This window comes from Mustelus asterias, chromosome 3, assembly GCF_964213995.1.
Source record: "Mustelus asterias chromosome 3, sMusAst1.hap1.1, whole genome shotgun sequence".
Lineage (NCBI taxonomy): Eukaryota > Metazoa > Chordata > Chondrichthyes > Carcharhiniformes > Triakidae > Mustelus > Mustelus asterias.
In genome coordinates this window covers 106,255,226-106,279,406 of record NC_135803.1, presented here as the reverse complement: position 1 = coordinate 106,279,406, position 24,181 = coordinate 106,255,226, and the positions used below count along the sequence as shown (strand labels likewise).

General features: G+C 42.1%; 1 protein-coding gene across 1 annotated transcript; it reads right to left on the bottom strand.

Moving 5' to 3' along the window:
* Positions 1 to 1,364: 1,364 nt before the first annotated feature.
* On the bottom strand, positions 1,365 to 23,359 carry borcs6 (BLOC-1 related complex subunit 6). Its single transcript, XM_078209429.1, has 4 exons — positions 22,808 to 23,359; positions 20,717 to 20,871; positions 12,746 to 12,829; positions 1,365 to 3,993 (listed from the first exon to the last, which is right to left on the bottom strand). Exons 1-4 carry the CDS (start codon positions 23,199 to 23,201, stop codon positions 3,868 to 3,870), a joined length of 759 nt encoding a protein of 252 aa, XP_078065555.1. The 5' UTR covers positions 23,202 to 23,359; the 3' UTR covers positions 1,365 to 3,867.
* Between the last annotated feature and the right edge of the window lie 822 nt (positions 23,360 to 24,181).

Sequence of the window (24,181 nt, the reverse complement as noted above, 5' to 3'; positions counted from 1 at the left end):
TCCCGAAAGGACACTAGCAAACCAGATGGGTTTTAGGACAATTGGCAATGGTTTCACAGTCATAAATTCCAGATTTTTATCGAATTCAAATTTCACCATCTATCATGGTGGTATTCAAACCCAGGTCCTCAGAACATTACCCTGGGTCTCTGGATTGTAGTCCAGCAACAATACCACTCCGCCACTACCCCCCCATAGCTTCTCCATCGAGCAACTTATCCTGATTTCCATCACGATCTCACATTTTTAGATCACTCTCTCTTGACTTCATTACCCTCCTTTCCTCTCTAAATTTCTCCCTCAACATAACAGTCCGTGGCACATACAAGGACACCACATTTCCAATCTTGTCATCTCACACGGTCTTGCTATTCTATAACCATCATTGATGAGGCAATTACAGATCACTTCCTTGCTTTGTTCGCTGCCAAAATTATCCTCCCCCCTCCCAACCCTTCCTTTGTGTCCACCCCTGGAAAAACCCTTTCTCAAGTCACTTATCATTACACATTCAGATTTCCAACTATCTAGTCTTCAGCCAAAATTTATCAAATTTGTGGAGCTACCGATTTATTAAAAATCACACCATCTCCATCACTTACAATACGCTTGGCCATGTTCAACTATTACTGTTTCACACTGATCATTCCCCTTGGTAAAGCCCCTCATTTCTGCTTCAAGTCCAATAAATAGATTTAAATGCCTTTAGCAATTTGGTTAAGCATCCATCTTACCTCAAACCTTGTTCACCCATCACCTCGGTGTTTGCTGACCATCACTAGCTCCTGATTCAACAATTAATCAATTTTAAAATCCTTATTTGTTTTCAGATCCCTTTCTGAGTTTGTCCATCTATCCATATATAATTCCCTCACAGCCCTGCAGCCTTTGAGATCTGTGTGTTCTTCCAATCACACATTTAATTTAAATCGCTTCACAAGTGACAGCAAAGCTTTCACCTTCTCAGTCTTAAGGTCTAGAATTCTCTCCCTGAATTTCTCCACCCCCTCTCCTCTATGATGCTCCTTACCTCTTTGATCAAGTTTTTCATAATCTCTCCAGCTCTTGCAGGTGGCACGTTCTGTTATTGATATCACTCTCGTTAGATGTCTGGTACATGTTACTACATTAACTGCACTACATAAATTTAAGGTGTATAGGAAACAATTACTATATGTGTGATATATTCTGAGACACAAGAATAAGCAACTGATATGCTCATAGCAAATACATTTCCAGTTTGATGATTGATTCCTTTCTAAAATACCTTAAATCGATCTGCAATAAGTGTTATGGCTGATCAAAATGCAAGGTCAGTGTCAGTGAATGTCTTCTACTGTACAAAAGTTAAGCTGAGAATCAGGTAGATCAAGTAGTTTTATTGTCCTTTGAGGAGGAAATTAATGTATTCCCTTGAAGGAAATGGCACTAAAAGGACAATAGACAAAGCTCATTCAACTGAGGTAGGTGTCTGAATTGTTACACATTATTAGGGTTGAACTCCATGATTTTCCTGTCTCAAACACATTCTGTTTCTAGATTAAGCTTGTTACTCTACAAATAGTTGAGGTCAAAACATGTCATCACTAAAATGGCCTGTAAAAAAGGACCAAATCATAGAAACCCTACAGTACAGAAAGAGGCCATTCGGCCCATCGAGTCTGCACCGACCACAATCCCACCCAGGCCCTACCTCCATATCCCTACATATTTACTCACTAATCCCTCTAACCTCCGCATCTCAGGACACTAAGGGCAATTTTAGCATGGCCAATCAACCTAACCCGCACATCTTTGGACTGTGGGAGGAAACCAGAGCACCCAGAGGAAACCCACGCAGACACGAGGAGAATGTGCAAACTCCACACAGACAGTGACCCAAGCCGGGAAATGAACCCAGGTCCCTGGAACTGTGAAGTAGCAGTGCTAACCACTGTGCTACCGTGTCGCCGATCTTGTAATCCATTTCAAGTACCAATTTAGCATAACTCTACGGTCCCTTAGGAGCGGGAGGAAACATGGTTACACCCAGTATGCAGCAATCACAGTACAAATCTGCAAGGAGTGAAATGTTGCCTTTGAAAAACACCATGGACATTATTTTTAAACCTAAACATTACGAGATTTGGAGTGCAAGGAATGAAGGATATGCTTTGGTTAAAATTATCTTTCAAACTAACCAATTTCTAGAAATGATTTAAACCCAGCAAATTTGTAAGGATTTGGTCAAACATTTTGAAATTGGTTCTGATCAGTCTGAAAGCAGAGAAAATATATAAGTCACTATGGAATCATGCATTTGCTCCATGCAGATCCTTCACTGATATTGTCTTTCTTTCTGTAGGAAATAACCATCGTTTGCATCTGAACGAGAACCTCCATTAGCCTGTTGCGTAGATAATAGAGCAATCATTACATACAAAACATTTTCAGTAGTAGGTGCATCTCCTATAGTTTCCTTCTCTTTATATAACAGCAATCAATTTCAAAGAATATGGAAAGACAGACTGCATTTACATTAATACCTCTCATATCTTCAGGATGTTCCAAAGCACTGAACAGTCAATAGATTATCAGTCATTGTTATAGAAGGAAACACAATAACTAGCAAGATCAATAATCAGTTCATTTGGCCAAGCTACCAGACAAACAAACCACTCTTCAAATAAATTGTTACTGGATTGTTTACATCCACTAAAACAGGCAATAGCTTAACATTTCTGATGTGTCCAACAGTGCAATACTTCGTCAGAATGGCACTGAAGCGATGTTCTATATGATGCATTCTCAATCTGAAGCAGGGCTTGAACACATAATCTTCAAATAAAGGTAAGACTTCTACTATTGAACCAAGCTGACATGATGCACAGGATCATTCTGGTTTGACACTTCCCATTGTGGCTTATGAATTCATTTTAGATATTTTGAGAGATGAACATCATGGCTTTTAAATTGTTACCAGATCCCAAATGAAGCCATGTGGCTAATAGGACCTATGGGCACACAAATTGTTTGACAACAAAGCTAAAAGGTTTAGATTTCACCACATCAGCTTTGTGATCAAATCTAGATTCAGAGCAGAGTTACTGATGTAGGATATATTCTAGACACTAACCTCTTTTAATAAATAAGCAGTTCAAAACAAATTTCTTAGAATTTCAATTTGAATCAAGCATGATTGATCATAGTCTAGTATCAATTAACAGTCTTCTCTACATCCAAATATTTTTTGTAAATATTCTTGTAATTTCAACAAATACGACTGTTTCAAAGCAGTTACATGCCCAGGTTAAAATGCTTTCAGTGCAAGTTCTCATCGAGTTACTGTTTTGTTATTTTCCCAACAAATTCATCATCTTAAGTGCATTTTCTCATAAACATTAAATTTTCCCAAATTTGTGCTTCCCAGTCAATAGATAGACAGGTTTATGGTGCTCGCCATTTGCATTGTTATTCAAGATCTGTTGCCCCAAATCAAGCTGCTCCTTCCAACATTGACTCAGAAAATATGTGGGTAGGTTAATCCAACTTGCTAATTCAATCAATGCAAAAGCAGCAGACCTTCATCTTGAAGGAGGAATAAGGGGAGTGAATTATCGACTGCTTACATGTGTTTTTCTTCTTCTTGTTGGACACAATGTAAACCTCAAGGTGCTTGTAAACAAATTTGCTCAGCCAACTGCATGAAGTTTTGTTTAGCAACACAACAATTAGGCTTTGAAGGATTTGCAGATGCCATCACCGCAGTGTCCCAAATGCTGCTAATTGTAGCAATGTTCTTCTGTTGCAGCAGTTATTGACATTCTGCAAATCAGTAAAAATATTTGAACAAAAAAATCAATTGTTAGACCATATTAACAAAGCCAGTTATTTGCAGAGTGTTTCGAACATCTCCAGAGTTCTTTTCACTTCGCGGATCTGTTTAGACAGCACAAGAATAGGCTGCATTGATCTGTCCAGCTCTTCACACCGGGCCATTAGTGTATACATACCCTGAAACACAATCAAAGAGTGGTGTTGAAAAACAATGCAAGAGCCTTCAATAACACAGATTGCTTCCATGATTATGAAAGGTGATACTTAGACAACTTGCAAGATAGTCATTTGTACACTATTTCACATCTCAAAATATATTGGAATTTCTTTAAAAGGACAGCATCAATTCACATGAAGCTTGCTGCATCATCTTCCAAACACCCTCAATCTTGTGTCACCATAAAGAGTGCTCACTAATTTAATGCTGCAGAATCACTGAATTGTTACAAAACAAAAAGTGGCCATTCAGACCAGCGTGTATGTGTTGGCTTTCCGAAGGAGCAGTTCATCATGAGCCACTTACTCCAACTTCTCCGCATAGCCCAGACCATGCATGAATGACCTTTCACAAAAAATCAATAGAATGTGAAAAAAAATTATCAAGCAAGCCCTACTTATAACTTTTTAAAATTATTCCTTTCTCAGCTCAAAGTGGATAGGGCAAGCCCTGATCCATCCATCTCCTTGCTTGCTCCGAAAAACAATTCAAATTCAAACGGAATCCAATTCACAGCCTCCACAAAAGAGAACTACTAGATGCAAGCTGACAAGACTGCTCTCACACTTTATCCTATCTTAGCCAAAAACTCTGTACTTATAATTGTGCACAGAAATTAGTATTTAAAAGATCACAACAGTAACATAAGGGAGGCGATGGCCTAGCAGTATTATCGCTAGACTATTAATCCAGAAACTCGGTTAATGTTCTGGGGACCTGGGTTCCAATCCCACCACAGCAGATGATGGAATTTGAATTCAACAAAAAAAATCTGGAATTAAGAATCTACTGCTGACCATGAAACCATTGTCAATTTTTGGATAAACCCATCTGGTTCACTAATGTAATGAAGGAAATCTGCCATCCTTACCTGGTCTGCCCACATGTGATTCCAGAGCCACAGTAATGTGGTTGACTCTCAACTGCTCTCTGAAATGGTTGTATCAATTGCTACGAAGTCAATAAAAAGGAATGAAACCAGGCAGACCAACTGGCATTGACCAAGGCACCGGAAAAGCCAACAGCAAAACAAACAGCCCTGTCAACCCTGCAAATTCCTCTTTGCCAACATCTGGGGGCTAGTGCCAAAACTGGGAGAGCTGTCTCACAGATTAATCAAGCAACAACCTGACATATTCCTAGGCAGCACCTTCCAAACCCACAACCACCTCCATCTAGAAGGACAAGGGCAACAGATAGATGGGAACACCACTCACCATCCTGACTTGGAAATATATTATAGAATCCCTACAGTACAAAAGGAGGCCATTCGGCCCATCGGGCCCTCACCGACAACAATCCCACCCAGGCTCTATCCCCTTAACCCCATGTATTTACCCTGCTAATCCCCCTGACACCAAGAGTCAGTTTAACATGGCCAAGCAACCTAACCTGCACATCTTTGGACTCTGGGAGGAAACCGGAGCACCCAGAGGAAACCCAAGCAGACACGGGGAGAACGTGTAAACTCCACACAGTCACCTGAGGCCAGAATTGAACCCGGGTCTCCGGTGCTGTGCCACCATGTTGTTCCTTTGCAGTCTCTGGGTCAAAATCCTGGAATTCCCTCTGTAATGGCATTATGGGTCAACCCACAGCACGTGGACTGCAGCGTTTCAAGATGGCAGCTCACCACCACCTTCTCAAGGGCAACTAGGGATGGGCAATAAATGCTGGCCACCGGCGATGCGCATGTCCCACGAATGAATAAAAATACTGCTCGAGGTACAGAAAATGTTAGGCACCTTCCTCATCACACTCTATTAATGTCAATAGGCAATGGCAAGGTGTTGGTAAAGTAAAAGTCAGAGGGCTTCACTTGGAGGTCACGCATGTCCTTTAGAATGTCTTTCATTCTCAGTAGTCTGATACTCAAAATAAATGGTGACTAGGACTTGGATTTCATTTCTTGCAAAGATTTGATGCATTAAATATGTAAATCCAGAGTTAAAGCGCAATTTTGGTATCTTTGGACATTCCCATACAAAGATAAGTTAACGGCAATACTTTGTAAAGTATCTGTGAGAGGTAGATGGAAATGTGATAATTTCAATTACATTGTGTTGTTCCCACTTTCACTTCCGAATTACTGTGAAACTTTGCAGCATAATCTCTCAGAATATATCTCAAAAAAAAATTTCAGGTTAGTTTTCTCCATAAATATAGCCTCTTTATAAACGTTAATGATGCTAAACCCAATCCATCGTTTGAGAACTTGAAAAATTACAATTCTGGAAAGAATTGCGAATTAGATCTCTTGTTGCGCTCCAGTGAAGAGACTTTACAACTATTCAACCAGTTATTTATACCGCTACCCTTTAATATCCTTCCCCTTTTCACTTCCTCAATTTTACTGATGCTCTCGTTTCTCAACATTTCTTCCGAATATTTCCACTTGATGGTCAAATGTTCTTTTTAAGTTTCACTGTTGCCATTTAACTTGATTGATAATAGATTGGCAGTTATCATAAAAGAGGCAAGGTGAAGCCTAATAGGGGCAGAGAGGGTGATATATGCCCAGAGGTGCAAGCCAAGGCCAGAATACTTAATTAGTACTTTGTATTGGTGTTTATCAAGGAAGGGGATTCAGCCAATCAAAAATGATCAGTCTCCAAGATCAAAGCAGGAAACAGCTCCAGAACTATATACATGTCACAATATCTGAAAGTGCAGTGTTCTGGCATACTGTATACCGCTGAGCAACTACTCTAAAATCAGAAGACACCAACTCTCCCATCCCCAATTTGCCTAATGGCAAACTTTCCTTCTTTGTATTGGCCTAAATTAAAAGGGCCCAAACGAACTTTTAGAAAACAAAATCAACGCTATCAGGATTTCAGCGGGCAGGTCCAATATCTGATTCTTGATATTGGTCTCTAGATGGTCCCTATAAGACTCCTTTTCTTCTCTTTCCCCTTATCCCGGAAATGGGAGGGTCATTGAACCCATTCAGACGCGCAGTGTTAAGCTGGGGGTAACACAAATCTCAAGTTCATAGCAAATTACTCTCCCAACACAAGTGTGATGTTCGCAGCATTTCCTGAGTGTCTACCAATTGCCAGGAAAGGCATCCATGGTAGTGTACAAAATATACTTTTAAAAACATAATTTTTGAGAATTGCTACATGGGGTACTGCATATCTGCAACATTACAGACATTATAACATTTTTATTGCACAATGGCAAACGAAGGAAGTTTTTTATTCCTTCCAATCTATACAATTTTTCTTTCCAGAAGACACTGATTCTTTTCTGAGGCACAGTTTCAAGTGTGCCAATTGCCCTTTATTACCTCATCTAAATGACCACCATTTGTTAGGATGACTGCTTGAACGCGGTGAGGGAGGCAAGGCATCAGAGGTAAGCATATTTCTGTCATCACTCAACACTACATACTTTTAGCAAGACTTATTAGGCAGCAATGAAGAACAGGAGCCTTTCCAATAACACCCTTGCAACTACCCAGGTTATCATCTAACTCAACCAACAAGATGTGGCAGGCTGGACCAATGGTGAAGGAGCAAGATCCTGCACTGATGAACGCAATCTTAAAATGGTTTGCACACTTAAAGCTATGTAACCTAAGTCACATTTTATTTTCTGAATTTCTCATACTGCTTATGTGATGCTACTGTGCCTTTATGAAATGTATTTCAATAATGTTTATCTGCAGTTGTTTTAAACAGGCCTGGCCTTTTTTTGATTTTGGCACTGAGCTGTCTGAGCCGATGTCCTTTCATTGTTGCTAAAGCCATATAATGGGCCTTTTGTTTGTTTTTAAGCTGAGCCTACCTAATAGTGCCCTGGAGTTTTAGGACCCTTTTTGGGAACTATTGATTTGCGACTGTTGGGTAGGTGAGGTGGTACCTTGGGACAGTTTTTTTTCAACAAGAGTTTTAGTTTCAGTTTGTTAGAAGCAGGCTGAAAGCAATGTTTTTGTCTCTCTCCCTGGTACTGGAAATCCTGCTGTCTGTTAGGTGCAGTTAGAAGCTATAGGCAAACAGTATCTCTGGGTGTCTCAAAGTGGACAAAAGTTTCCAGGATTGAGAAGGCCTCTGTGTTTTCAATTCAACATCCAAAGGAGTAATTGACAGCAGGGGTTGCCAAGCTGCAAAATCTAGCATCACATGAACATACTAGTTTTCTGTGCTAAGCCTAGAACAGGGGTGTATGTAGGGGTTTGATGGTTGGAGCATTTAACTGTTAAGGTACATAAAATATCATGGCTATTTTGTTTCCTTGTTTTTAATTTGTAAAAGTTATTGCTAATTGTGTGATATATTAACTGTATTTTTAAGTAACTTTATTTGATAAAAGCTCCCTAGTAGGTCATTTGAAAATCATAACTGGAGTAAAACACCTCATGCTTACCCATACCAAATTCAAAGTGCAAAACTGATGGTCTAGGCTGACTTCATAAAACACTTTGGAATTTTTGACTGAGTCTATATGGGTAGAACTGAGTAATAAGAAAGGGGAGATCACTTTGATAGGATTGTACTATAGGCCCCCAAATAGTCAGCGGGAAATTGAGGAACAAATATGCAAGGAGATTATTGGTAATGCCAAGAAAAATAGGGTGGTAATAGTCGGGGACTTTAACTTTCCCAACATCGACTGGGATAGCCATAGCATTCGGGGCTTGGATGGAGTCAAATTTGTTGAGTGTTATCAGGAGGAATTTCTCATTCAATATGTGGATGACCCAACTAGAGAGGGGGCAAAACGTGACCTCCTCTTGAGAAATAAAGAAGGGAAGGTAACATAAGTGTTAGTGAGGGATCACTTTAGGACCAGTGATCATAATTCCATCAGTTTTAAGATAGCTATGGAGAATGATAGGTCTGGCCCAAAAGTTAAAATTCTAACTTGGGGCAAAGCCAATTTTGATGGTATCAGACAGGAACTTCCAAAAGTTGATTGAGGGAGTATTGTCAGGCAAAGGGGCATCTGGTAAGTAGGAGGCTTTCAAAATTGTGTTAACCAGGGTTCAGAGTAAGCACATCCCTTTTAGAGTGAAGGGAAAGGCTGGAAGAGTAGAGAACCCTAGATGACTCGGGATATTGAGGCCCTGTTCAAAAAGAAAAAGGAAGCATATGACATGCATTGGCAGCTGGGATCAAGTGAATCCCTTGAAGAGTATAGAGGGTGTCGGAGTTGAGTTAAGTGAGAAATCAGGAGGGCAAAGATTGTTTTGGCAGATAAGGCAAACGAGAATCCAAAGAGGTTCTGCAAAAATATAAAGGGCAAAAGAATAACTAGGGAAAGAATAGGACCTCTTAAGGATCAACAAGGTCATCTATGTGCGGATCCACAAGAGATGGGGGAGATCCGAAATGAATATTTCTTGTCGGTATTTACTGTTGAGAAAGGCGGATGTTAGGGAACTTGGGGAAATAAATAGTGATATCTTGAGTGTACATATTACAGAGAAGGAGGTGCTGGAAGTCTTGAAGCACATCAAGGTAGATAAATCCCCAGCACCTGATGAAGCATATTCCAGGATGTTGTGGGAGACTAGGGTGGAAATTGCAGGTCCCCGTGCAGAGATATTTGAATCATTGACAGCCACAGGTGAGGTGGCTGAAGATTGGAGAGTGGCAAATATTGTGCCTTTGTTTAAGAAGGGCTGAATGGAAAAGCCTGGGAACTACAGGCCGGTGAGCCTAATGTCTGCAGTGGATAAGTTGTTCGAAGGTATTCTGAGAGACAGGATCTACAGGCGTTTAGAGAGACACGGACTGATTAGGGACAGTCAGCATGGCTTTGTGAGTAGAAGCCATGAATTTGATCTCATGAATTTGATTGTGTTTTTTGAAGGGGTAACCAAGAAGGTAGATGGGGGCTGTGCAGTCAACATTGTCTACATGGATTTTAGCAAGGCCTTTGACATAGTAGGTTGTTGCACAAGGTTAAATCTCACGGGATCCAGGGTGAGGTAGCCAATTGGATACAAAATTGGTTTGATGACAGAAGACAGAGGGTGGCTGTAGAGAGTTGTTTTTCAAACTGGAGGCCTGTGACCAGTGGTGTGCCTCAGGGATCGGTGCAGGTCCAATGTTTTTTGTCATTTATATTAATGATTTGGATGACAATTTAGGAAGCATGGTTTGCAAATTTTCAGATGACACCAAGATTGGTGGCATAGTAGACAATGAAGAAGGTTACCTAGGATTGCAACGGATCTTGATCAATTGGGCCAGTGGGCTCATGAATGACAGATGGAGTTTTATTTAGATAAATGTGAGGTGATGCAATTTGTTTGATTGAACCAGGGCAGGACTTACCCAGTTAATGGTAGGGCGCTGGAGAGAGTTAGAGAACAAAGAGATATAGGGGTGCAGGTTCATAACTCTTTGAAAGTGGAGTCACAGGTGGACAAGGTGGTGAAGGCAGCATTTGGCATGCTTGGTTTCATTGGTCACAACATTTAATACAGGAGTTGGGACATCCTGTTCAAGTTGTACACACTGAACTTGGAATACTGTGTGCAGTTCTGGTCACCCTATTATAGAAAGGACGTTATTCAATTAGAAAGAGTGCAGAAAAGATTTACTAGGATGCTACCGGGACTTGATGGTTTGAGTTATAAGGAGACTTTTTCCCCTGGAGCATAGTAGGAGACTTAGGGGTGATCTTAGAGGTTTATTTTATAGGGGCATAGATAAGGTAGATAGTCAACATATTTTCCCAACGGTAGGGGAGTCTAAAACAATTGGGCATAGGTTTAAGGTGAGATGGGAGAGATACAAAAGGGTCCAGAGGGAAATTTTTCCACACAGAGGGTTGAGAGTATCTGGAACGAGCTGCCAGAGGTAGTAGTAGAGGCGGGTACAATTTTGTCTTTTAAAAAGCATTTAGACAGTTACATGGGTAAGATTTGTATAGAGGGATATGGGCCAAAGCAGCCAATTGGGACTAGCTTCATGGTAAAGACTGGACGGCATGGACAAGTTGGGCTAAAGGGCCTGTTCCCATGCTGCAAACCTCTATGACTTCATGGCCTGGATTATAACACTTGTTCTTGTTAAGGGTGAGATTGCCTGCAAATATATTCATGGACTCACTAACTTGATCGAGTTTTTTGAGGAAGTGACGAAGATGATTGATGAGGATAGGGCAGTGGATGTTGTCTACATGAACTTCAGTAAGGCCTTTGACAAGGTTCCTCATGGCAGACTGGTGCAGAAGATGAAGTCGCATGGGATCAGAGGTGAGCTGGCAAGGTGGATACAGAACTGGCTTGGTCATAGAAGACAGAGGGTAGCAGTGGAAGGGTACGTTTCTGAATGGAGGGCTGTGACAAGTGGCGTTCCTCGGGGATCAGTGCTGGGACCTTTGCTGTTTGTAATATATATAAATGATCTGGAAGAAAATGTAACTGGTTTGATTAGTAAGTTTGCGGATGACACAAAGGTTGGTGGATTTGCGGATAGCGATGAGGACCATCAGAGGATACCGCAGGATATAGATAGGTTGGAGGCTTGGGTGGAGAGATGGCAGATGGAATCTAATCCAGACAAATGTGAGGTAATGTATTTGGGAAGGTCTAATAAAAATAGAAAATCTACAGTAAATGGCAGAACCTTTGATAGGCAGAGGGATCTGGGTGTACAGGTACACAGGTCACTGAAAGTGGCAACGCAGATGAAGAAGGTAGTCAAGAAGGCATACGGCATGCTTGCCTTCATCGGCCGGGGCATTGCATTTAAAAATTGGCAAGTCATGTTACAGCTTTATAGAACCTCCTGGCATGGAGGGCATTAGCTATGAGAAGAGGTTGGAGAAACTTGGTTTGGCCTCACTGGAATGACAGAAGTTGAGGGGCGACCTGATAGAAGTCTACAAGATTATGAGGGGCATGGACAGAGTGGATAGTCAGAAACTTTTTCCCAGGGTGGAAGAGTCAATTACTAGGGGGCATAGGTTTAAGGTGTGAGGGGCAAGGTTTAAAGATGTACGAGGCAAGTTTTTTTTTACACAGAGGGTGGTGGGTGCCTGGAACTCGCTGCCGGGGGAGATAGTGGAAGCAGATACAATAGTGAGTTTTAAGGGGCGTCTGGACAAATACATGAATAGGATGCAAATAGAGGGATATGGTCCCCGGAAGGGTAGGGGGTTTTAGTTCAGTCGGGCAGCATGGTCGGTGCAGGCTTGGAGGGCGAAGGGCCTGTTCCTGTGTTATAATTTTCTTTGTTCTTTGACTAGCCAGCCAGAAGGTGCCTGAATTGATGCTGATGGGAACATTCTGCCCCTGCTCAGACTGACATTCATTTTGAAGGAAATTGTGCAAACAACAGACAAGAAAGACTACGATCTGAAGTTCAAATTTAGGTGTTAATTTAGTACTCAGTAATTTAGCACAAGAACTACAGGAATATCCAAAAGTTGTAGACATCTTGTACTATAAACATTATCATGCTGGCATATCATGCAGCCACTTATATGACAGAATAACCTAACCGATGGCAAGTAATACAAGGGTGAAACATTTTTAAAAAGACAAACCTAGAACAATCGCAAAACTACACTTAATAAAGACACTAAAATGAATATTATAGATATACCTGTACAATATTGTAAAGTTCTATCCTGACTGCAGTTGAACCATTTCTAACTATCACAAATTTTGGCTTTTTAAAAAATAAAACCAAATTAAAATAATCGAAATAGAATTAAACAAGGTTTCATTTTTTATTTCTATGCTCTCACCTTTATACTCATATCCACTGACTCTCCAAGACTGTCCACTGAATCTCGATAAGTTTGGATGTAGCCCACACTTAATGCTGTCATCTGCATTTAAAAAAGATAACCTCAAGTCAATATTGAACATGAAGCTGTGACTTCCTGAATTTAAATATTTGACTAGCAAGAGAAAGGGATATATGAGAAATATATAAAAATAGAGAGGGAGATAGGAAACTTCCAAATATCCTAATATTAACTGAGACAAAAATAGTCCAAAATGTAAGGTGGGTGATGAATTTTTAAAATGTATACTGGAGAAGTTTTAGTCAGTATGTTTCTAGTCTAATGATGAAGGAACCGATGCTGGATCCAGCTCTGGAGAATGATGCAGGGCAAGTGTAATGTGGCTCAGCAGGAGAACATCTGTGAAATAATGATAATATAATCATGTTTAAATTAGTTACAGGAAAGAATAAAGATTAAAAGTAAAAATATCCAACTGAAGGAGAGCCAATTTCAGTGTTTTGTGAAGGGATCTAGATACTGAAAACAAAGACTGGCAAGAAAACAATAAACGAGCAATGACAAGCCTTCAAGGCAGAGATAGTTCAGATTCAAAGCCAGAATATCCCTATAAAGAGCAATGAAAGGACATCCACAGTTAGAGTTCTCTGAAAAGAAGATAAAATAAAACAGAAAAAGGAAGATTATAACAAACATCCGACACAGAATGCAAAAAAAAAACAGGCTGAACATCGAGTGCAGGGGGAAATTGGAAATGGACACAAGAAGGGCAAAGAGAAAGTATAAATAAAGTAGAGTGATCATATAAACGGGAACTCAGAAATCATTCTTACACATATTTAAAATAAAAGGATAGTTAAAGGAATGGTGGGACTGATTAGGGACAAAAAAGGAAATCTTCCAATGAAGGGAGAGGGCATTGCTGATGTATTAAATTAGTACTTTGCGTCTGTTTTCACTGAAGATGATAAAATTATACCACAGTAGAGAAGGGAGCAAGAGACATTGGATAGGATTAAAAATAGAAAGAAGAGCTTAATCGTTTAATACCATTTAAAGTTAGTAAGTCACCAGGTCCAGATTGGAAGCCTGTGCAGGAGCCCTGACCACAATTTTTCAATCCTTCATGGATAAGGAAGTGGTGCCAGAAAGCTGGAGGATTGAAAATCTAACACCCATGTTTAAAGAAAGGGCACAGGGTGCCTGATAACTATAGATCAGTTAATCTGACGTCAATGTTGGGATAACTTCTAAAAACCCATTGTCCAGGACAAAATTAATTCTCACTTGGAGAAGCTTTGGTTAATAGCAAAAAGTCAGCACTGATCTATTAAAGGCAAAGCATGCCTGACTAACCTGATTGAGTTCTTTGTTAAATTAACAAAGAGGGTTAATGAATGTAATTGTGTAGAAAATGTAGTACATATGGACTTTAAAAAGGCATTTTGATGAAGTACCACATAACAGACTTATTTGGGAAATAGCAAAAGATGAGATTAAAAAGTAGCAACTTCTTAGAGCAGAGGAAGTTGAGATGAAATTTTAAAATCTTTCATTTTTACAAATGTAAAATCATAATGATTTAGATAGCATTAAAAAGAAATTGTTTGCAATGGGGGAAGGGTTGATGATCAGTGTGCACAGATTTAAAATCACTGTCTGAAGAACCAAAGACAACAAATCTTTATGCAACAAATGATTCGGATTTGGAATGCACTACCTGATCAGGTATTGAAGACTTCAATAGGGAATTGAATAAATATTTGAAGGAGAAAAAAAGTTCAGGGATAAGGGGAAAGGATGGGGAGTGGGACTAACAGATTTGTCCTTCAAAAGATAGGCACAGATCTGGGCCAAATAGCCTGCTTCATACTGTTTAGCTCTGAAAATACCCTCCTTACACCCCCTCCGCCTCACTATATCACTTATCCTTTTATAACACTACTTAAAACCTTTATATTCAACTGAATTTTTGGTCACCTGTGCTAATATCTCCTTACGGCTCAGTGCCATAATTTGTTTTAAAATCCTACTGTGAAATGCCTTGGGACATTCATTATGTTAAAGGCGCTATATAAATAAGTTGTTGCTGTAGAATCCAATGATTCTAAATAAATGATAACAATTGAAATTTACAAGCTATGTATGAAGGGATCAAGAAGACTCTTGGTCCTACCATCACCAAAGGTCACCCAAAATTAGAAGACAGCGAAGAAGTCACTGATAGAAGTAAACATCTCCCAGTCCACACTTGATGTTCTCGCACAGCTTCCTGGCATGGACAGGTTAGATGAAGAACCTTCATCATGAGCGTGAGAAGACCAGAGACTACTTAGCAAACAGGAGGACACCTGAACAAGGATGGAATCCCAGCCACCTCCTCAAGTATGGAAAGTCTCATCCATTGTCAGATCTTTATCACCTTCACCGCTGTAGAATAAGCTCCGTTCCACAGGGGATGCATGATACAAACATCATCACATACAAAAACAAAAGTGACAGAGGAGACTGCAACAACTCCAGGGACAACTCACTCCTTAGCATCATGAGGAAGGCCTTTGTTAGAGTTATACTTAAAAGACTCCATCTACTTGTAGAACGAATGCACCCAAAAGTACAGTGCAGTTTTCTTGCTGGTAGATCTACTGTAGACATGAGCTTCTCCATATGCCAGCTAAAAGGGAAATGTAGAGTTGAGTATAGCTCTTGATCTTACTTTCTTAGAGCTCACTAAAGCATTGATACCACCGACAGAGCAAGACTCTGCAAGAATTTAGGGAAAGCTGGCTGTCCACCAAAGCACTTCAATCTCATAAACTCTTAGAGGGCTCCACTTCCAACAGTTTCAGTGCAAATAGGGCTGTGTCCTCACCCCCACACTGTTTGTCATACCTTCTCCATGCTCCTGGCCTTTGCCTTCCCTGCAAATATGGAAGGATTCTATTCCTATACTAGCTGATACAAGCTCTACAATCCATCATGACTGGAAATGAAGTCAAAAACACATCACATCTTAATCAGGGAACTTCTCTAACCCCAAGAGAGAAAATGCTGGAACTCCTCTACAGTGACAATGATGCACTAGTTGCCCTCACAGAAACTCAACCATAAAGGCTCATGGATTGTCTCTCCCATACTTGTAACTTATTGTCAGGGAGAAGAAGTGTTAAGAAAACAATTGTCACGGAAAAAGGTTTTGCATCTCCACCCCCAATTACACTTAATAACACCCTGCTAAAAATGGTTAGCAAATTCTGCTATGTCAGGTCCAAGATGACAGACAATCTATTCTTTGATTCAGGACTTGATAAACCTGTGGAGAAACAGCTACCACTATTACCAACTTAGTAAAGGTGCACAGAATACCATCAAGTTGATCAATAGGCCCAAGCTGATGCCTTATACAGTCTTTGTTCTCAGCATCTTGCTGGAAGGCAGTGAAACACGAACAGCTTATCAATATCATGAAAAGCTCAACAATTTCCATTTTCGCTGTCTGGGATACATTATGGGCTTATCCTAGCGGACAAAAAGTCACAAATACAGCAGTCCTCTCAAAGACAGAGCTCCCAGTTTGTTCGCACTCATCAAACAAAATCTGCTTTGTTGGCTGAGGCACATCCACAAAATGGAAGATGGTCGCATGCTCATGAATTTTCTGTATGGTGAGGTAGCTGCAGCCAGACAACTAGTGCAATGCCCAAAGTTCTGCTTCAAGGATGCTTGCAAACTTGAGATGAAGGCCCTAGACATCAATTATTGTACCTGGGACCCACCAGCTGACAAGGGGGCAAATGGTGACAACTTCTATAGGCTGGTGTGCACCACCAGGATGGCCCCAGTGGCAGATGTCAATGACGACCCATAATGATCCTTCGTAGCTTCATGTGTGACATTTGTGGCAGAACCTGCCACTCAAGGAGTGGCCGGTTGAACCATTAACATATGAAGACATCCCACCTGAAATGGATTGGTTTTCTGTGTGCCCATTTACTTTTATAGATGGAAGGATACCAGAATGAGAAGTAAATTATCAAATGGAGTGGAAGTTTTGACTCCACATGCTGAAAATGAAAAGCAACATTCAATTGTAAGCAACAAAATATTGCTACATAATATTGTTCAATTTCAAGTGAACCCAAGCAGTGTAATGGCCAATGAACTGAGGCAGAGACAAAGTCAGTGATGTTACGCAGCTGGGCAGTCTTCGTGATGGAACAAATAGATGCCTGTAAGCTTAGCTCAAAGACAACATCAAGGTTGCGAACAGTCTGGTTTAATCTCAGACAGTTGTCAGGGAGCAGGATGGTGACAGTAGTTAGGGAATGGAATTTGGAGTGGAATGGAAGTCAGTGGCTTCAGGTTTTCCAGTATAAAGTTGGAGGAAATTTCTGTTCATCGGATAAGCAGTCTGATAATTTAGCAGCAGAGAATTTGAAAGAGGTGGTGGTGAGGTAATGCTGTGTACAGGTGAAAACTAATGCTTTCAAATGATGTTGCCAAGGGAGTATTGCCAGGAGTATGGTAGGGAAGGCAGATGAGCTGAAGGCGTGGATAGACACATGGAAATATGACATTATAGCCATTAGTGAAACTTGGCTACAGGAGGGGCAGGACTGGCAGCTCAATGTTCCAGGGTTCCAATGTTTCAGGCGGGATAGAGGCAGAGGGATAAAAGGTGGGGGGTTGGCATTGTTGGTCAGGGAAAATGTTACAGCGGTACTCAGGCAGGATAGATTAGGGAGCTTGTCTACAGAGGCCCTATGGGTGGAGCTGAGAAACAGGAAAGGTATGACCACATTAATGGGGTTGTATTATAGACCACCCAATAGTCAGCGAGAATTGGAGGAGTAAATCTGCAGAGAGATAGCTGACAACTGCAAGAAACACAAAGTTGTGATAGTAGGGGATTTTAATTTTCCCCATATAGATTGGGACTCGCATACTGTTAAAGGTTTAGATGGGGTAGAGTTTGTAAAATGTGTTCAGGAGAATTTTCTACATCAGTATATAGAGGTGCCAACGAGAGAGGATGCGATATTGGATCTCCTATTGGGAAATGAGTTAGGGCAGGTGATGGATGTGAGTGTGAGGGAACACTTTGGATCCAGTGATCATAATGCCATTAGTTTCAACCTGATCATGGATAAGGATAGATCTGGTCCTCGGGTTGAAGTTCTGAACTGGAAAAAGGCCAAATTTGATGAAATGAGAAGGGATCTGGGAAGCGTGGATTGGCACAGGCTGTTCTCTGGTAAGGATGTAAATGGAAAGTGGGAGGCCTTCAAAGGAGAAACTTTGAGAGTGCAGAGTTTGTATGTTCCTGTCAGGATTAAAGGCAAAGTAAATAGGAATAAGGAACTTTGGTTCTCGAGGGAGATTGTAACACTGATTAAGAGGAAGAGAGAGTTGTATGAAATGTACAGGCAGCAAGGAACAGATCAGATGCTCGAGGAGTATAAAAAGTGCAAGAAGCTACTTAAGAGGGAAATCAGGAGGGCTAAAAGAAGACATGAGGTTGCTTTGGCAGACAGAGTGAAGGAAAATCCAAAGAGCTTCTATAGGTATGTTAGGAGCAAAAGGATAGTGAGGGATAAAATTGGTCCTCTTGAAGACCAGAGTAGTAGACTGTGTATGGAACCAAAAGAGATGGGGGCGATACTAAATGGTTTTTTTGCATCCATATTTACTGAGGAAACGGGCATGGAGTCTACGGAAATAGGGCAAACAGGTAGGGAGGTCATGGAACCTTTACAGATTAAAGGGGAGGAGGTGCTCGCTGTCTTGAGGCAAATCAGAGTGGATAAATCCTCAGGACCGGACAGGGTATTCCCACGGACCTTGAGGGAAGCTAGTGTTGAACTTGCAGGGGCCCTGGCAGACATATTTAAAATGTCAGTATTCACGGGGGAGGTGCCGGATGATTGGAGGGTGGCTCATGTTGTTCCGCTGTTTAAAAAAGGTTCCAAAAGAAATCCGGGAAATTATAGGCCAGTAAATTTGACGTCGGTGGTGGGCAAGTTATTGGAAGGTGTGATAAGGGATAGGATCTACAAATATTTGGATAGACAGGGACCTATTAGGGAGAGTCAACATGGCTTTGTGCGTGGTAGGTCATGTTTGACCAATCTATTAGAGTTTTTCGAGGAGGTTACCAGGAAAGTGGATGAAGGGAAGGCGGTGGATGTTGTCTACCTGGATTTCAGCAAGGCCTTTGACAAGGTCCCTCATGGGAGGTTAGTTAGGAAGGTTCAGTCGCTCGGTATACATGGGGAGGTAGTAAATTGGATTAGACACTGGCTCAATGGAAGAAGCCAGAGAGTGGTTGTGGAGGATTGCTTCTCTGAGTGGAGGCCTGTGACTAGTGGTGTGCCGCAGGGATCGGTGTTGAGTCCATTGTTGTTTGTCATCTATATCAATGATCTGGATGATAATGTGGTAAATTGGATCAGCAAGTTTGTTGATGATACAAAGATTGGAGGTGTAGTGGACAGTGAGGAAGGTTTTCAAAGCTTGCAGAGGGATTTGGACCAACTAGAAAAATGGGCTGAAAAATGGCAAATGGAATTTAACGCAGACAAGTGTGAGATATTGCACATTGGAAGGACAAACCAAAGTAGAACGTACAGGGAAAATGGTAGGACTCTGAAGAGTGCAGTTGAACAGAGGGATCTGGGAATACAGGTACAGAATTCCCTAAAAGTGACGTCACAGGTGGATAGGGTCGTAAAGAGTGCCTTTGGTACATTGGCCTTTATAAATCGGAGTATCGAGTATAAAAGTTGGAGTGTTATGGTAAGGTTATATAAGGCATTGGTGAGGCCGAATTTGGAGTATTGTGTACAGTTTTGGTCACCTAGTTACAGGAAGGATGTAAATAAGGTTGAAAGAGTGCAGAGAAGGTTCACAAGGATGTTGCCGGGACTTGAGAAGCTGAGTTACAGAGAGAGATTGAATAGGTTGGGACTTTATTCCCTGGAGCGTAGAAGATTGAGGGGAGATTTGATAGAGGTGTATAAGATTTTGATGGGTATAGATAGAGTGAATGCAAGCAGGCTTTTTCCGCTGAGGCTAGGGGAGAAAAAAAACCAGAGGGCATGGGTTAAGGGTGAAAGGAGAAAAGTTTAAAGGGAATATTAGGGGGGGCTTCTTCACGCAGAGAGTGGTGGGAGTGTGGAATGAGCTGCCTGATAAAGTGGTAAATGCTTTTAACATTTAAGAAAAACTTGGACGGGTTCATGGATGAGAGGAGTGTGGAAGGATATGGTCCAAGTGCAGGTCAGTGGGACTCAGCAAAAAATGGTTCCGCACAGCCAAGAAGGGCCAAAAGGCCTGTTTCTGAGCTGTAATTTTCTATGGTTCTATGGAGAGCTGTAGATTAAAAAATTAGAGGGGGCCAAGGATTGATTCTGGAGGGATACCAGCTGTAATGGTGTAAAGCAGGGCTGAAAGCCATTGCAAATGACACTGGCTAAGATTAGATAAATAAGAATGGAACCAAGCAATTGCAGTCCCGACCCGGATTGATGACACTGAAGAGGCATTGGTGAAGCCAGCAATTAGGTGCTTTAAATAGGAAATTTTAAAAAAAAGAGAAACCAGGGTTCTTTTCACTTACAGTTATACAAAAGCACATAATTATAAGGGGTTTTGATAACGTTTTGGAAAGGCTATTTATATAGGTCACTGAGGCACACAGATTCATCATCTCAAACAAAAAACAATAACAAGAGAAAGAAGTACTATTTACCATGAGATGGAACCTCATCAGGACATAGAATATCTAAGCAGCAGAATCCAAAACAGCTTTTAAAAAATGCAAGTAGATAATTACGTCAAAACAAAAAATTAAGAATGTGAGGAAAACGACAAACCGGACTAAGTTACAAACATTCTCCAATATTTTCAACATGATTAGCAACCAACTTGTCATGGTGAGATCCTGATCAGACACCAATTCATACGTACATTCTGGATGGTGGCATTTAGGCTTTTCATCATTTGATCGACTTTCTGTGCCACCTCCTTTGCGTCTTTCTCCAGATCTAGCAGTACCCCAGGATCTATTGGAGGATTGTCTGATTTTAACCTTTGCATACTTCTGGTGTTCACACTATTTCCAGCTGGGAAAGAAAAGAAAGGGTGCTAAGTCTTTGCTGCCTGATGTATTTCTTTTAAGTGCCCAGTTCGTTAAAGCAATATTAAACAAGTTTATTTGTTTAATATTGTATTTATTCACATTTAATGTGAATGAAACCTGTACCTGAGCATTCTGCTTACTATTATACTAACTTAAAAAGTGAAATATCTCACTCCCTATAAATGGGGACCATAAGTATGGACTGGCCTAAATGTGCCCCATACATTCTTAAATATAACATACTGCTTTCCTTGTATTGGTAACAATAAATATAACATGTATCTGGCTGCTGGCTTTTTCCAATGCATCGCTGTGACATAAAGATCACCTTTAAAATGATCCCCATCATCTACATATCTGTACAGAAGTTTTACATCAATTTTATTCATTGGCAAAGAGCGAATTAAAGAAAATCATATTAACTTCACACACCCTGACCATAACTAGGAAATAATTCCTGTGTCAAATCAGAAGTCAAGTTGTTTCCTGTGTTTTGCTTCTCTCCCGCGTCCCCACCTATTCTTATGATCAACAGTTCCTACCGGGCTGGTCCTTCTTGTATCAATCTACTGTCTGCCACATAGATCCAACAATTATTTTTATTTTAAGTTAGCTCCATCGTGGGCTCACATGGGTCCTTGCCATGCTTGTCTATGAAATATGTACCCCCTAATTTGGTATCGTCCCTCAATTCTTTTTCTGGTACTTTGCTGACTGTATAAATGTCATTTCCTTCTCTTGCCCCGAATTGAAATATTTTAACGTTACTTCTGATTTCCATGCTTCTCTGACATTCATATGGTTCAAGAAGACTCTAACTTACCTTTCTTGACTTCCCTGTCCCCATTTCTGCGGATAGGTTGTCAACTAATATTCACCCTCAGCCCACTGACTCTCTCAGCTACATTGATTACACTTCCTCAAACCCGACACACTGGAAGGATTCTATTCCCCCAATTTCTCCATCTCACCATAGAATCATCGAATCATAGAATCCCTGCAGTGCAGAAGGAAGTCATTATGCCCATCGAGCCTGCACTGACAACAATCGTACCCAGGCCCTATCCCCATGTATTTACCCTGCTAGTCCCCCTAACACTAAGTGGCAATTAAGCATGGCCAATCAACCTAACCTGCACATCTTTGGACTGTGGATGGAAACCAGATCACCTGGAGGAAACCTACACAGACACAGGAGAATGTGCAAACTCTCACAAACAGTGACCTAGGCCGGAATTGAACCCAGGTCCCTGGTGCTATGCGCCAGTGTGCCGCCATATCAGCAGGTCTGATAGGTCCTCCTATTTCCCCAATGGAGGATTCTCCTCACTATGGCTGATAGAGCCCTCAACTGTTTCTGACCCCGCTCCCCCTCTTGACAACCAACCACCCACAGAAAGCATCCCCTTCCGACAGCCATCCCCCTCCGCTCTCCCCTCTGACAGCAACTTCCCCCCCCCCCCCCCACTCTCCTCTCTGACAGCAATCTCCCCCCACCCCACGCTCTCCTCTGACAGCGACTGCCCCCCTCCACTCTCACATCAGTCAATGCCACTACCCCCATTCCAACACCTCTCACGTCAACCACCTTACCCCACCGCTGTCACAACTCTGACAACACCCACCCCCATTCCCCCATAATATTCTCCTGGAGAATAGGTCACCTTGCCCTTAATGCCCCAAGCACTGAGCTATCCTTGGGAACTTCCCAATATTGTTAAACTAATAACAATGATATGCAATTTGCAAACTCTATCAGTGTGGCTGGCCACCCCGTCGAAGTGGATGCGGCGCTAACTTGCTGCACCGGATACATTGCGCAAAGTCACAAACCAAAGCTGGAGACACGCAGTCACAGGTTGGGTGCGGGTACAGAGGCAGAGCCCACCGTCCCTCTCTTTCCCCTCCCCTGTACTCACACTCCAGGTCCAGGCTCTGCCTTGAACTCATCTTGATCTTATGCTGCAGGTTGTTGGCCACGTAGTGGGTGAGATCCCCATCGTGACTGACGGTGCCCTCCAGCTCCAGCGCACTGGAGATGGTCGCCCTCCGTCCTTCCAGCTTGCCATCTCGGCCTCGGATGCCGCCCAGCACCTCGCTGAGGCCGTCCAGGCTTTTGCTGTCCTGCAGGCGGCCGCACACCCGCTCCCGGGCCGCAGGGTTGACGGTCGCTTGGTGCTGCTGGTGGCGCAGACCGGGCGGCGGCCTTTCGGCCCATTCGGGCGACTCGCTCTCCGGAGTCTCGTCGCCGTCGCTCTCCGAGGTTTCGGACGGCGGATTGCCCAGCGTCGCTTCCACCTCGGCCTCCGCCATCACCAGGGGGGTGGGGGGAAGGTTGGTGGGAGACGCCGGCTCCTGACTCGCTCACCGCCGCCCCTAGCAACCGAGCTGCGGCCGGCGCAGGCGCAAGGTCAGCGACCCAGCACATGCGCAGCGAGCAGCCAGGCCGCCATCTTGGTGCGGCTCACGTGACTGCCACCCCTCCCCAACCGGAGTGAGAGCCCCGGCAGCCATTTTGAGTGCGGGCAAAAAGAAGCGCGCAGAGCCTCCTGTTCTTTTTCCGTGCTCCTCTCCCAATACTTCAAAGGGGGGGGAGGGGTTGTTCCCCGGCTCATCCGCAGCGAAGGAGACACTCGGAAAGAAACCGGAGCCCGACGACTGCACACGGGCGAGATAGTTTAGTCGGAAAAGCGTGGCGTGGAAGGAGATAAACGCGAGCGCTACCTACCCTCTGCCATGGCAAGAGCCGCCAACTTGGATGTGAGCACAAACTCCTGGGGCAGCGAATCAAATCGCTGGCTTTAGTCTAGTTCCACCCGCTTCTCTCTTCATAGGGTGGGAGGAAGCAAAGGGGGTTCTTTCCTGTAGAGTCTTAACCACACACTGATGTGTATTTTCAGTTTCTGTTTTTATCCACAGATGAGCCTCATATGTACAGCCCTTTATGGTGTTTACTGCCCCAGCATTGCAGGATAAGCAGTTTCTCCGCAGCAAAAGACATTCATTCTTGCTCTCAAGCAACCTATTGAGACTATAAGGGCCATTGATTACCACGCGACTCCGTTGTATTTTTTTCTATATTGGATAGTGATGAGGGAGAGTTATCTCTGTTCTGCAGATTGAATATTGTGAACAACTGGATATTGCTGAGACTGGGTCCTCATGGGATTCAATGTTTGCCTCTCAAATATAGGGCCACTTTTCATTACTGATCCTGATATTGCACAACAGTAGATTTCATTTACTTTTGCTATAAATACTATTTTATCATTTTTAAAGCAGAAAACACAACC

Coding starts and splice junctions, on each gene's coding strand:
- borcs6 (XM_078209429.1), bottom strand. CDS start 23,201: ATGGCGGAGGCCGAGGTGGAAGCGACGCTGGGCAATCCGCCGTCCGAA. Junction 12,830..20,716: donor TAAATGCCACCATCCAGAAT/GTACGTATGAAT, acceptor TTTTAAATGCAG/ATGACAGCATTAAGTGTGGG. Junction 3,994..12,745: donor CAGTGGATATGAGTATAAAG/GTGAGAGCATAG, acceptor ATTGTGTTTCAG/GGTATGTATACACTAATGGC.